Genomic DNA, 13,421 nt, shown 5'->3' with positions numbered 1-13,421 from the left:
ATTCAAACAAACAAAACCGCCACTCATTCGCTTCTCATTCAAACAGCAGTGCACGAGATTAAAACAAACAGAAAAACTAAATTAAACAAATTAAAAATGTCAATAATACTTCTTCGAACAAAGCTGAACTTAATCGCGGTTATTAGGACATACAAACAAATTAGAGACATGTATTCACAATAAGAAAACCGAAATAATTGCAAAATTATTTTACACAAAATGTATTAGACCGATACTACCTTACCATGTTTTTTGAAAAGCTTTGGGGAACAGAGAGAAAGTTGTTTTTGTTCGAACAGAGACGGGTTGCAGCAGTCATGCATGCAGCCATCTCGCCGTTGAGGCAGAGGCTCCCGTCGGAGGCGCCGCGCTACAAAAAAAAAACTTTTTCGGCGAACCGAAAACCCAGTGAAACTTGTTTTTAAACGACGTCCTACAACCGAGGTCATGACCACGCTCGATAACAACGATCCCCACCATGATTTTACCGCAAATTACCTCCCAAACTCTTCAAATTTTCATCGTGAAAGAATCCAGCACGTTCCGCCAGATTTTGTCGTCAGGGACGCGTCTCGCCGACCACATGGTACTAACAAAGCCAATCACAGCCAACGCCATTTTGGCTAGGACTCCGTCACGCTTACCACGTGGTACAGACAAAACCAATCACAGTCGTCTACACATTCGAAAACAAGTAAAACGTCCCGTCATTGGTCCGTTCGATGTAAACATGATGAACAAGATGGCTGCGTCCGTAGAGCAGACAATACACAGGGAAATGTGGAAAATACAGTTAAAATGCACAAATTTCAAACACTCTTTCATCCCATTCTTTCCAAAATCGCATACATTTCATCCCATTCATCCTCATTCAAGCCATTTTCACCGCTGTTGTCAAGTCAAGTCGTCAGCGTCCTCAAGTCTGTCGTCAAAAGAAAATTCACCGGTTACCTCATTTCTTCTGTCTAGTGCACCTTTCATTTTTACTGTGAATCCCTCTGTGGTTTCTCTACGCATTAAAAATAATTTGTGAAGGTTCGCCGCCTTCCTGGTTTTTCCGAAAATCCTAAAACGCGCAAAATTAGTTCCTATATTAACACTGTTTTTCGTGAACGGGTTTCTTCACAGGCTCAATAACAGACGCAAACCTAGTTAATTTTAACGTAATCCAAATATCACACGCTCCCAATTTACTATTTATTCAATTTTGACAGGCTAAACAGACACAAAACCTGCACAATTTGCTCAGCTCTAATTTTCATAAATTTCCTCAGTCCAATTTGCTGTTTCAGGAGGGTGAACCACAAAACTTATACAGGTGCGCTATGCCGTCCACATACTTCACTTCCCCACAATTTGAGTTATTCACTAAAAGAATAACGTAAACGATATGCAGAATTTACGAACAGGTTCCTGCTTTACCTTTTGTTTGTGAGGCCTCGAGGGAAGTCAAGCACGTGGGGGGAAGCGTCACCGACTTTTCGCCGAAAGTCTCAGAAATCTCATAATAAACCACTATCGGTCCTCTTACCCGCGTTGCGATCCCGCGATTCTTCCCCACTTTATCACGTCGGGGTCACCATAAATGTTGGAAAATATAATCTGTCGCTTGGAGATTACTTTCCTTGTTGCATGTTCAATAAAGTCGAGAAGGAGAAAACCACGGGATTCGGCCGGATTAAGTTTAACAAATTTATTCCCTAACAATATTTCTAAAAACAGAGTAAAAACAGATCGATCTGGGTGTCCAAAATCAAGGCCTGCAATACGCAAGAGGTTACATTCCGAATTCACATGCAGCTTGTCTGGAGACACAGGAAAGTTCCTTGAGTTCAGACTTTTAAACGTGTGGTCAGAACATCCTCCCCCAGGAGCAAGATGGCCGCCGAATCTCCGCCTCTGGTCGCTAGAGATTGGCTGACAGAGGAGCCCGCCTACTTCCTTCAGCCCATCCTTAGAATCACAGCATCTGGTCTCTGGGGGGAACCTCACAGATAGACACGGTACGGAATCCCCATGGGTGGCAGGAACTGTCACCGCAGGAAGTCAATCCTAGAGCTTTGTTCTTCACACGGGAGCAGATGCCTGTGGCGGTTCCCAGGGATTGAGATGATTGATTTATGATCCAAGTCAGACCAACAACCAAATGGCCTCAGAAGATCAAAGACCGTTTTCTCCTGAAGGGGGGTTGAGATTATAGCTGCATTCCTGACACCTCTCACATATGCAACTATAGGAAGCAACTTCAGAGTTGAAAGGATGTTAAAGCACACACTTCAGCAAATTACTTATCTTCACTGTAATAAAAATTTAAGACTGACAACCCTAATGAAATTACCAAAAAATATAAATTCCTTCAACGCTCACATGCACTCTGAGTCCTGCTGCTGTGTTTCAGCAGATGCAGCTGAGAGTCCAGCGGCTGATGTTTGTGAGCAGACAGTGACAGAGTCATGCTGCAGCTGGATGCTGCTCTGACAGACACATCCTCCACAAACATCCTCACCTTTTCATCCACAAACATCATCACATAATCCATCAAAGCTCCCAGCAGCTTCTGACTCTTCATTCAGAGCTGAAGTCATGGATCAGGGATCAATGTCCAACATTTGCTGCTGACTCTTCCCAATCACTTCCTTCTTCTTTCTGCTTTGATCTGTTGGAGCTGAAAGTCTCTGCTTGAAGGGCTGCAGCAGAGAAGGACTGGAAGCTCATCTCCTGACAACTGGGATGAAGACTTTCCAGCATCATGCTGCTGAAATTCTCCCATGATTCAGTGCTGTTTGGAGAAGAGCTGAGCAGAAAGAGGAAGTGGAGTTTTTCTGCTGTTGCTGCAGAAACATCAGTTGGTTTGGATGCAGCCACAGGCTGATGTTTGACTTTCACACATCTGGACTTCTTTCCTGAAGCAGCTGCATGTTGTCCTGAATGTTCCTGAATGTTCTTCTCTGCTTCTGCTGGACTCTTCTGATCTGCTGCTGTTGCTTCACATCTTTGGACTTTTTCTAAACTTTCTGATCTTCTTCAGCTCTTAACTCTTTAGAAGAAGTGAAGGAGGAAAAACATGAACTTTGTCTCTAAACTCAACTCTTTGTTCTGGATTCAGGTTGTGGAGCTGCAGTTTGTCAAAGACTAGCTGTGCTGCTCTGGTCTTAGCTCTAAAGTCCAACCCGTCCCACCTGACAGAACTGGACCTGGATTACAACAACCTTCAGTCATCAGATGTTCAGCAGCTCCAGTCTCTGGTGAAGAGTCCAAACTCCAAACTGCAGACTCTGAGGTCAGTAGAGGGTTGGAGTCAGTCCAGTTGCTTCCGGATGTTTAGTTCTGAAGTTAGTCTGATAGCAAAGATGCAGAGTTTCCTGTGAAGCTGCAGCTTCTTAAAGAAGCTTTTTATTTTATCATTATTTTTACAGGTGTACGGACTTAAGTCTCTTTTCCTCCCAATGGTCTGCAGAGATGTTGTGACTGGACAGTGTTTCTGGGAGGTGGAGAGCAGAGTGATGGAGGAATCAGAAGAAGTGGAGATGAGTGTCAGAGCTGCAGCAGTTCCTTCTGCAGCTCTGAGAGCTCCACTGTCTCTCTCAGCATCAAATCAAACTCGATTTCTATAGCCCTTTTCCAACTCGTGCTACTCAAAGTGCTTTGCATAAAAACATAATCAAATTTTAAAATTAAAAGGTAAGACATTAAACAAATGTTTTGTCTAAAAACCATACAATGCCCGCAAAAAATTCTGAATTACATAGAGACCCAATGCAGCGATTTTAAAAATCAGTATAATGTGTTCCCACCCCCTGGTCCTTGTCATTACATGTGTGGCTGAATTCTTCAGCAAATGGTTTGGTATCCTTCTTTTTGGGAAGACCAGAGAGGAGGGCATTACAAAAATCTAATCTGCTGAAAATAAAATATTTCAGTAGCACTTCCGTGCTGGCAAGAGAGAGAAATAGGCGGACTCTGGAAAATATTTTTAAAATGATAAAATCCTGTATTTGTTATTTTTATTTATTTGTGAAATGAAGTTCATCTTAGACTCAAGAATAACGCCCAAGTGTCCCCACACACTGAGAAGTTTTGTTATTTTTTAGTTTAGATAAAATAACTCTCTCTTGTCTTCAGAACCAATTACTAAAACCCAGTGGCAGACTGTGCATTACACACCTGTGCCTTCAGTAGTGCTACATCTGAATCACTCAACCCCTCATTATCATACAATGCAGAAACCAGCTTTGCTTATTGAAAATTCCTGTAGCCGCAATAAATGCCTCTTAATAAACTGAATAAACAAAACAGTAAACAAATCTCCTTAGCATTTACAGCTAGCAAAAAACATTGAAAATAACCACGTATATTTGGAATATTATTTATTTATGATATTTATCATTTCACTCACCCTCGCAGCTGTCCAGCGTTACTCGAGTCTGTCATCTCATCCACGATCACAGAGAAAAACAGTGCTCTTTTCACATCATTTCTGATTTCTTCTTCTATCACTTTAGCAATTGCACTGATCAGTTCGATTTGTATTCTACCTGTAGTCCCACTAAACACCTTATTAGTAGACGGGATAAGTTCCAATACTAATCCGTGTTGTTCTCAGCAATGTGAGGAAGGCGCTCCAAGTAGTTTCCTCTGTTGCTGGATCCAGCGCTTTCATCGTGTCTCCGAAATGAAAGTTCGTCCTTTCCCCAAAAATGACACAGTCTACCTGTCTTGTTAAGATTTCTCTGTTTTTCTTCACCTTTTCGTTATGAAACTCCATTTCCCTGTGCACTTGCTGCTTCATTGTGCTTTCCCAAATAGTTAAGAGAGTACAACAAATCAGGAGGTCTGAATACTGTGTTGTTGCCCAAGCCTGCTAGAAGGCCCTGCTAACAACAACTCAAAATCTGATTGGTTGAAGGAAATTAATTTCCGTCATTGATTTTGCATTAGGGAGCCCTTCAGAACAGGTTGAGAAGGCCTGTTTAGCTCTGACACTGCCTAGCAACAAAGGACAGCTGAAATGCGATTTGTTAAAAGCTCCAATGTAAAAATATGTCTTTCTGGAAGTATGGAGTGATATTTCTGCCACCAGGTTGCACACAAAACTTTCTAAGTTGCAAGTGAAAATATTTGATATTTGCTCTTCAATAAATTTTTATTTTGTCAATAATTTCTTATTCTGCTTTGACATTTTTTTTTTGCTTTCAATTTCTTTTTTTTTTTTGCATTCAAAACCTTTTTTTTGCTTTCAAATATGTGTTTGCGTTTGCAAAACACGTTTTTGCGTGCGTTGTGTCAAATCTCGCTTTTGTCCTATCTTTGATTTTGCTGACTACTTTGAGCGAGACTTAGCGTGATATGACTGCCACTGCTATCGCCCAAAAAGTTTTCGCATGCATTGTGTGTCTCAATTTTTTCCTATCTTTGCTGAGTTAAGTTTCGGTTTGACGTGACCAAACTGCCATCAAACAGCTGCTGATTGGTCCAGATTATAACCAATCAAATAGCCATATGAATCTAACATAGTGTCTGCTACTGAGACTCAGAAACCAAACCAGCTCTTTTTACCCTCATTTTTGTCTTTTTGGATGAAGTCGCTTTCATTTTTTAAAATAAATTTAACAATAATTCATACTTTATTTCTTTGTTTAGCTTTGGTTAATTTTTATTAAGTCAGATTTGTGAATTTATGGCTGAGGATCTCCTGAAACTGTAAAGTTTATCTGCTGACATTAAATCAACAGGCCTGTCTGTGATCTGTGATTCCTGCAGAACAAAAATTTTGATTTTCTTTAAGATCTGTTCGTTAAAACAAAAACAATAAAAGATTTACACCACATATTATTTAATGCTGCACATGTGTTTGGGACTAGATGAACAGCAATAATAAGCAAAAGAATGATAGCTCACCAAAGGAGACTCAATATATTTAACAGAAGAAGCATTTTTAACTTTTATTATCATTTTCACAGTGTCTCATGTTTTAGAACTCGTGAACATTTGTCCAAAGTTAAAAAGTATTAGTCATAAAAAATGCTATTTTCTCTTAATATTTCAACATTTATTGATTAAAATAAAACAATAGTTCAGATACAAATCTTAAAAAGTTTAACTTCTTCCGGCTGGACAGAGTTGGAGCTCGGACATTTTCTTCTCTGCTGCAGACATTTTAAACACGTTCATCACTACACTGACAGAAATAAATACTAAACTTTGTTTGATTTTAGCTGCTTTGCTGCTCCTTCTGGGTTTTACTCTGAGAGAAAAAGGCCAGAATGGTTGAAAACGGCAGAAACCCGTTAGAACAGAACCCACACAAAGTCCAAAGTCCATGTCTGCCTCCAAGCACCGTCAATATGAGACAGAGACACCTGATTGGTTAGAATCTGGACCAATCAGCAGCTGTTTGATGGCAGTTTGGTCATGTCAAATTTAAACTTAATTTAGCAAAATCAAAGATAGGACAAAAGCAAGATTTGACACAACGCATGCAAAAACATGTTTTGCAAAGGCAAAAAACATTTTCGAAAGCAAAAAAAATGTTTATGAAAGCAAGAAAAAAATTGAAAGCAAAATACCGTATTTTCCGGACTATAAGTCGCACTTTTTTTCATAGTTTGGCAAGGGGTGCGACTTATACTCCGCAGCGACTTATATTAGAAATAAATTGAAATAAATACATTGTTGACCCTCCTGTTATGTTCATTTGTGAGGAACAGAGATGATGTTTCTGGGTCAATTTGATGTTTGAGGTATGTTAAGTGTTAAGAGGATGTTAAGTGACTCAGAGAATCAGCAAACCTTTTTTTTACAGTAAGATCTTGAAGGCTAACAACATAATATTCTATTTTCCAATGATTTCATAGATTCAGAAATGCAATGAAAATGACAACTGTTTCTACAAATACAGGATGAAAACAGAGTATTAGTTGGACAATGATGCTTCATGAAAAGAATAAATAAATAAATAAGTTTGAGAAAAAATTACTGTGAAATTATTAGATAAACAGTCTGCTATGATTGTGTCATATAAGGTTGTGAAAGTTAAAATGCGACTTATAGTCCAGTGCGACTTATCTGTGTTTTTTTCTACTTTATAATGCATTTTTGGGCTGGTGCGACTTATACTCCGGTGCGACTTATAGTCCGGAAAATACGGTAAAAATATCAAAGCAGCATAAAAAATGATTGAAAAGCAAACATTTAATATTTTCACTTGCAACTTAGAAAGTTTTGTGTGCAACGTGGTGGGAGAAATATCACTCAATATTGAAGCAGTATTACCATCATAAACACAATAAAATGTAATGGACAAACCATTTGGAATAAATTTATGAGTATCCATGGACAAAACATAATTAACACATTATACAGCTATTGTTTTAGGCCATCAGAGAAGGTTTTGAAGGCCTTGACGGCCAACCACTGCTAAAACCTATGTTTTGTCCTGGTTGAGCTGTAGAAAGTTCTCTGCCATCAATGACTTAATGTCTGTAATGCAATTTAAAAGCATGTTGACCGATTCCTTGTCATCAGGAGACAAAGCAAAGTAGAGTGGAGTGTCATCAGCATAGCTATGAAAACAAATGCAATTCTTCCTACTGATGTCCTGAAGTGGCAGCATATGTAATTCAAAAAACAGTAGGCCACGTTGTGCCTTACCGGCGCGGCGTGGGGGCTTCTCTCCTGGTTGGGCGGGGCTTGAACTGTCTGTCCTCCCTGCTCTCTGGCTTTGGCGGCCCCCGTGGTGGTATGCCGGCCCTGGGCAGGGGGCAGATATGATTGTTCGGCGGGTGGTTGTTCTCTATCTGCTGTGGTGCAGGTGTTGGGGGGGGTCCGCTGCTGCCGCGGCGGGGTCTTGGTGTGGGGATGGCTGGACACTCCCTCGTTCTTTTTACATTCCATCATTCACTTTAAAAGAATATAAAGTCCCACTCGAGCACAGGTGCTATGTCACCTTTGTACAGATTTCACATGATTTCAAAATTTCACATGGGCCGGTCCGAATGCATAAGTATGCATGTGCGAACATCAGTTGTACATGTTGACTGGTTTTGTATGAGGGCATTTTTGGAGCCAACAGGTATGTTTGTGGCATTTGGGTGTGTGTGTGAACAGGTCCCGCCCCCTTTGGATTTATATTATGTATAAACCTGACTGTAATGATTGTAAACATCCAGCAACTTGTAAGGCAACATGCTGCTTCACGATTCTACCCCCCCTCCTCTCGAATCACCCTTTTACACCCCCCCCCACGCACACACACACACACAGTATCCCTTCTCTTCCCAGTTCAACAAACAACAATTAATAATAATAATTATTATTAATTATAATTATTATCATAATTAATAATAATAATTAATAATACTAAAATACTCAAATACTTCTCAAAGATGTTATTTCTATTTAATAACTCATCAAACTGAATTAGGCTGCACAATAGCGCAGTGGTTAGCGCTCTTGCCTCACAGCAAGAAGGCCCCTGGTTCAAGTCCCAGCTGGGAGAACTGAACCAGAACATCAATGGGGGACCTTTCTGTGTGGAGCTTGCATGTTCTCCCCGTGAATGCATGGGTTCTCTCTGGGAACTCTAGCTTCCTCCCACCGTCCAAAAACATGCTTCATAGGTTTATTGGTAACTCTAAATTGCCCATAGGTGGTGAGTGTGAGAGTGAATGGATGTGTGATTGTGGACATTCTACCCTGCAACAGACTGGTGACCTGTCCAGGGCACCCCCTGCCTTCGCCCACAAGTGGCCGGGATAGGCTCCAGCAGCCCCATGACCCTGAAAGGGATAAAAAGTGGAAAATGAAGGAATGAATGAATGATCAAACTGAATTAAATCATTCAAGAATGTCATTTTTTAATCATTTTACTTAAAAATGGTAAGTTGGATTCTGGCCGAGAATTTTTATAGTTGTTTGGATCCAAGTTACACTTCTTTAGAAAAGGCCTCACCACTGCTTTTTTAAAGGCAGCAGGGAAAACACCTGTCTGAAGAGAGTCATTTACTATATTCAAAAGCTCAAAGAAGTCATAAAACAGCGATGGAGCGATTAGGTCTAAAAGGCAGATAGGTGGCTTTAACTGGGAGAAAACTCGATCAATCAACCAGGACAAAACCTCCCAGTGTTTCTTCTAATAATTACATTGTAGATTCACTAAAATCAACACCTTTTTTATTTAAAAGACTAGATCTACTAGTATTGGGTTTTAAAGAGGACTTTAGGGTCATATTTGTTTTGGATGATTAAGTTTGAGAAGTGGAGAGTTCTAGCTTTTTTATTGCATGACTGTAAATCATTTGCTGTTTTTAAACAATTTTGTGATGTATAGTAATTTCCTTTTTCTCCACGCCTCTCCGCTGTCCTGCATTCACGTTTCATTGCTCAAATTGCTTCTTTTTCCAGGGTGCTGTCACTTAAATTTTCACAGTTTTTGGTTTAAGTGAACCAACAGCACCAATGGCTGACTGAAGTTTGTTGTTAAAATGTTCAACCATAAAATCACATGATGCAGGTAAAATCTGAATGGGACAGTTATTGTGCTGCAGCTCCCCTGGTGGACTGATGGAGAACTGCACTTCCTCTTCTCATTCTAACTTGGAGTGTTGATCTGAAACATGGGTTGGATTCAGATGTTCAGCAGCTCCAGGATCTGGAGAAAAACAGACTTGCAGACAAACAGATTCTTTTCTAGATCATCACTTTCTTCTTTGATCTCCATTTGATGGACAGATGTGAGTTTGGGATGGACCAATCAAGAATTGAGGGAATCATTGATCAGACAGAACATTTCTGGATGACAGATCTATGTGTGGGTCAGGGGAAAACACAGTCAGGCGTTGGATCCTGGTTCTGTCTCTGGAACAGGGACAGAACCAGAACTCTGGATCACTAGATTCTGGTTCCAGATGTTTCACACTTGATTTCTGTTCTCCAGAAACTCTCATTGACAAACAAACACAGAGTTTCATTCAGAAACCTCCAACATGGTCATGTGACCAGAATGTTCATAGTGGAGACACAGACAAACGCTGTGGTCACATGACTCACTGGTTTGGATTCAAGTCCTTTGAAGTCAGTTTTTGGAGCAGAAATCCCGTCTGATCTCAGTTAGTGAACAAAAGTCTCTCAGTTGAATCATTTTTCTATCATCTCTGTTCTGTTGATGATCAAATATTGACTCATGCAGTTTAAAAGACTCAGAGTTTTGCTTTGATTGATGTTTTCCACAGTTTTCTGCCTGAACTTCCTTTTTCTTTGGTGTTTTGTGGGTAAAACTCTGTTCTTTTTCATGCTGACAGCATTTTAAGCTGCAGTTTTAAAGAAGTTTCATCTGAATCCAGTAGAATCTCCTCATTTTCTAGAATGTCTAAACTAGTAGAAACTTGCTGAGCATAAAGCCTGTTTTCTCCAGAGGACATGAATGAACAGAGTGGATCTTAGTGAGGAATGACAGCCTCTGGATGCAGAGAATCACTTTGATGCAGCTGCTGCAACAACACCAACCGCATTGAAGCAGGAGGGAGAAGGGAGACACCTGCTGGCTGTTTGCAGAACTGCATCTTAGTGTCAAAAGGCTTCAAACTGAAAGCTGTCTGTAAAATTCCTGCAGCCTGTTTGGATCTAATAAATGCTCTTTTGAATCAACTCTGTGTTTTCTATTGATTTCTGTCTTCATTATATCTTTGACTCACAAACAGACTTGAATCTTTAGCCTTCCCCCTCATCCTGTTCCAGCTGTTCTAATCTTCATGTGTTTGGTTCCTTCTCAGTAGAAATGGGTTGGAAAAGAGCTTTGGGATGTTCAGGTGGTGCTGATGTCTTTCTAGATGGGGGTGGGCAGAACAGATGAGAACTCCTCCCTCCTGATTCAGAGGGGAACAGTGGGCAGCAGCTGAAAGGAGGGAGTGGAAATGGGAAAAGTTCTCTGCACGTTTCTCCTTTCCAAGAACAGAGGGACACGACTCCATGAAAGGCAGAAGCTAAAGAGTTGGAAAACATGCCCAAAGCTGCAGCACCACCTGCAAAAAGATGCTTCCTCTTCAGGCTCCGCCCCTCCACATCAAGAGCTGCAAGGAGAAGAAAGATCAGAGTTTCTGCTGAGCTGCTATTGGAGCTTTTAGGGGGTCAGATCTTTAGGAACATTTGCTGTCAATGAAACCAGGAAGTAAAGTGTTTTGAAAGTAACCTAAAATTAAGGTAAGTCTGAAATGAGATTAAAAACTGCTTTATGTGGACGACCATCAGTCAAATGGGACAATCCTCTTTCGAGTCTAAAGCATTTAGATCAAAGCATCTTCAGGTCCACAATATTCTTCCTGGACTTTCAATCCTAGAATGAAGGATTCTAAAGTCTATAATTTTCTTTTTTCAGACTGATGATTCCTGGAGAAACTAGACCAGCTCCAGATCCCTGAGCTGTGCTGATCACTTTTCTACATTTGACTAATCCCAAAGGGGGAGGAGTCATCTTTCTGCAGTTCCTCTGAATCATGGACAGAAGTTGTAGATGTTCCACTAGAACAGTGTTTTCTTCTTCTGTGGATGTTCTAGTGTTCTGAGCACATTGGTAAAGTCTGCTGCATTTTCTGTCAGCTTCCATTTTCAGCATTTGGATCCTCAAAGTTCAGGAAGAAACCGGAATCCAAACTGCTTCCAGTTTCCATGTTTGGGATCTTCTGGACCTGTTGAAGGACACAGATTCTTTCCACATCATGAAGCTGTTCTTCTGAAGCCAAACGGCCCACAGTTCTATGCTGATGATGCTCTTCTTCACCAACAGCCTCTCAGATCACAGATGCTGCAGTTTGCTTGGTTTGCTGGAAAGCAGCAGCGCTGCCACGCCCACCTGAAAGAGCCTCAGAGCTTCTCCAGCTGATGTCTTCAACACTGGGACTCCATCCCTTCTTCCATTCATCTTTGAGGCCCAGATCCTCACCTGCTGCTGGCTTTGGTTCAGCAGCTGCTGACTGGAACGCTGAAGCTCAGAGCGTCCGGCGCTTTGATCTTCTGCACATTCAAGTGTGGAACAGATGCAGAGAAAAGCTCCAAAGTTCTCAGAGGAGCATTGATTCAGCAGATCTTTAGTTTCTGGAGACAACTTCAATGGAAGAATGAAAACCACATGGATTCAAACTGAAACTCTGTCAGAGTCAATAAAGTTTTTTCAAAGATGAAGTTCTTGAAGGACAAAGCTCTCCTTCACTGTCAACACACACAGATGATCAGAACAGTTCCACATGTGTCTGCATGTTCTGGGAAGTTCTCCGGTTCCTGGGTTCCTCTGATCACGGGTCCAGCAGCGTGTTTCAGGAACACGGATGATCCAGAACATGGGATCAGACTGAAGTCAGCAGCTTTCAGCTCCTTTTGGGCTTCAAGCCCAGAGAGAAGACAGAAATGTGAGGAAGGCAGAGAACATGAAGGGTTCCTGACAGGAAAGAGAAGTTGGAGCCAGAAAGACTAGAACCGGATCAGGACCAACTCTGGACAGTCCTTTTAGTGGTGGAGCACAGACAGAAGCAGCATCATGTTTGTCACAGAGACGTGAGCTTTGAGGAGCCACTCTGCAGCTTGACCCTCTCAGATGTCAGCAGCTGTTTGTGTCCTCAGATCCAGTCAGACACCAACATGTTCCTCAGAGAACAGCATGTCAGCACACACTGCACACGCTTGGATCCATGCAGACGTGTTGGAAGCCAGAGCTTCAGGCCGGCCTTCAGTGGATCTGTCCGTTCATGCTGAATGGGAGCAGAAGAACGTCTGTTTCAGCTCTGCTGCTTCAGCTCCACTCAAACTGCTGGGAACTCCAAACTCTCTCAGAGGAGAAAAACAGCAGAAAGCTTTCTGCAGCTGCTCTCACAGTGGATCTTCCTCTGTCTTCTTCAGCAGCAGATGATGAAGAGTCACTTTCTTCAGGTTCCTCTCAGTCCTGACCTTCATTCCTGATGGACCAAAGCAGACTGACAGCAGCTCTTTAGCTCCACAAAGAAAACTCTGCAGTTTCCCAAAAACCTTCTGAAGCAGAAAAACCAGGAGACTTCCTGTCTGTCTGTCTGTCTGTCTGTCAGTGCTGGAGTCTTTATTGTCATTGTAGATGGGGATACAATGAAATTTCAGCAGCCTTGAAGTGATGAAGTTAAATAAAATAAAATAGAATAAACTGTATTTACATCTCTAACAAAAAATGAACAATATGTACAGAAACTGTTAAATATTAAATATGTATGGACAAAATAGAATGGAATGAGTCGAGTTGCTGTGAGCGCAGCATAGTAGATATTGTGTTATTGCACAGAAGTCAAGATATTGCACACATGTGTAGTCAGAGATTTAGCATTTGTAAAAAGTCAGAGTGGGTGTGGTTGGTGGAAGTGTGTGTATTCCGTATGGTGATTTCCTGTGGAAAAAAGCTGTTCCTTAGT

General features: G+C 41.2%; 3 protein-coding genes across 13 annotated transcripts in view; 2 read left to right on the top strand and 1 right to left on the bottom strand.

Annotated features, from left to right (window-relative positions):
* The window catches only part of LOC144986364 (NACHT, LRR and PYD domains-containing protein 12-like), an 87,113-nt gene extending 76,469 nt beyond the window's left edge, over window positions 1-10,644 (top strand). For all 11 annotated transcript variants that reach the window (XM_078933952.1, XM_078933947.1, XM_078933951.1 and 8 more), the window contains 2 exons: window positions 3,107-3,280; window positions 3,417-10,644. In XM_078933952.1, the coding sequence (XP_078790078.1) occupies window positions 3,107-3,280; window positions 3,417-3,468 (226 nt within the window). In that variant the 3' untranslated portion in view covers window positions 3,469-10,644. The remainder of the gene's footprint in view (window positions 1-3,106; window positions 3,281-3,416) is intronic.
* LOC144986863 (uncharacterized) overlaps window positions 1-13,421 on the top strand; it is a 307,472-nt gene that overhangs the window by 122,499 nt on the left and 171,552 nt on the right. The gene's annotated exons all lie outside the window — the stretch shown is intronic.
* LOC144981344 (uncharacterized) overlaps window positions 1-13,421 on the bottom strand; it is a 259,542-nt gene that overhangs the window by 215,824 nt on the left and 30,297 nt on the right. The gene's annotated exons all lie outside the window — the stretch shown is intronic.

Source organism: Oryzias latipes, chromosome 2, assembly GCF_053564925.1.
Source record: "Oryzias latipes strain Hd-rR chromosome 2, Olatipes_Hd-rR_3.1".
NCBI classification, from domain to species: domain Eukaryota; kingdom Metazoa; phylum Chordata; class Actinopteri; order Beloniformes; family Adrianichthyidae; genus Oryzias; species Oryzias latipes.
Note: the sequence above shows the minus strand (reverse complement) of the source record. Positions and strands in the feature narration are given on the sequence as shown.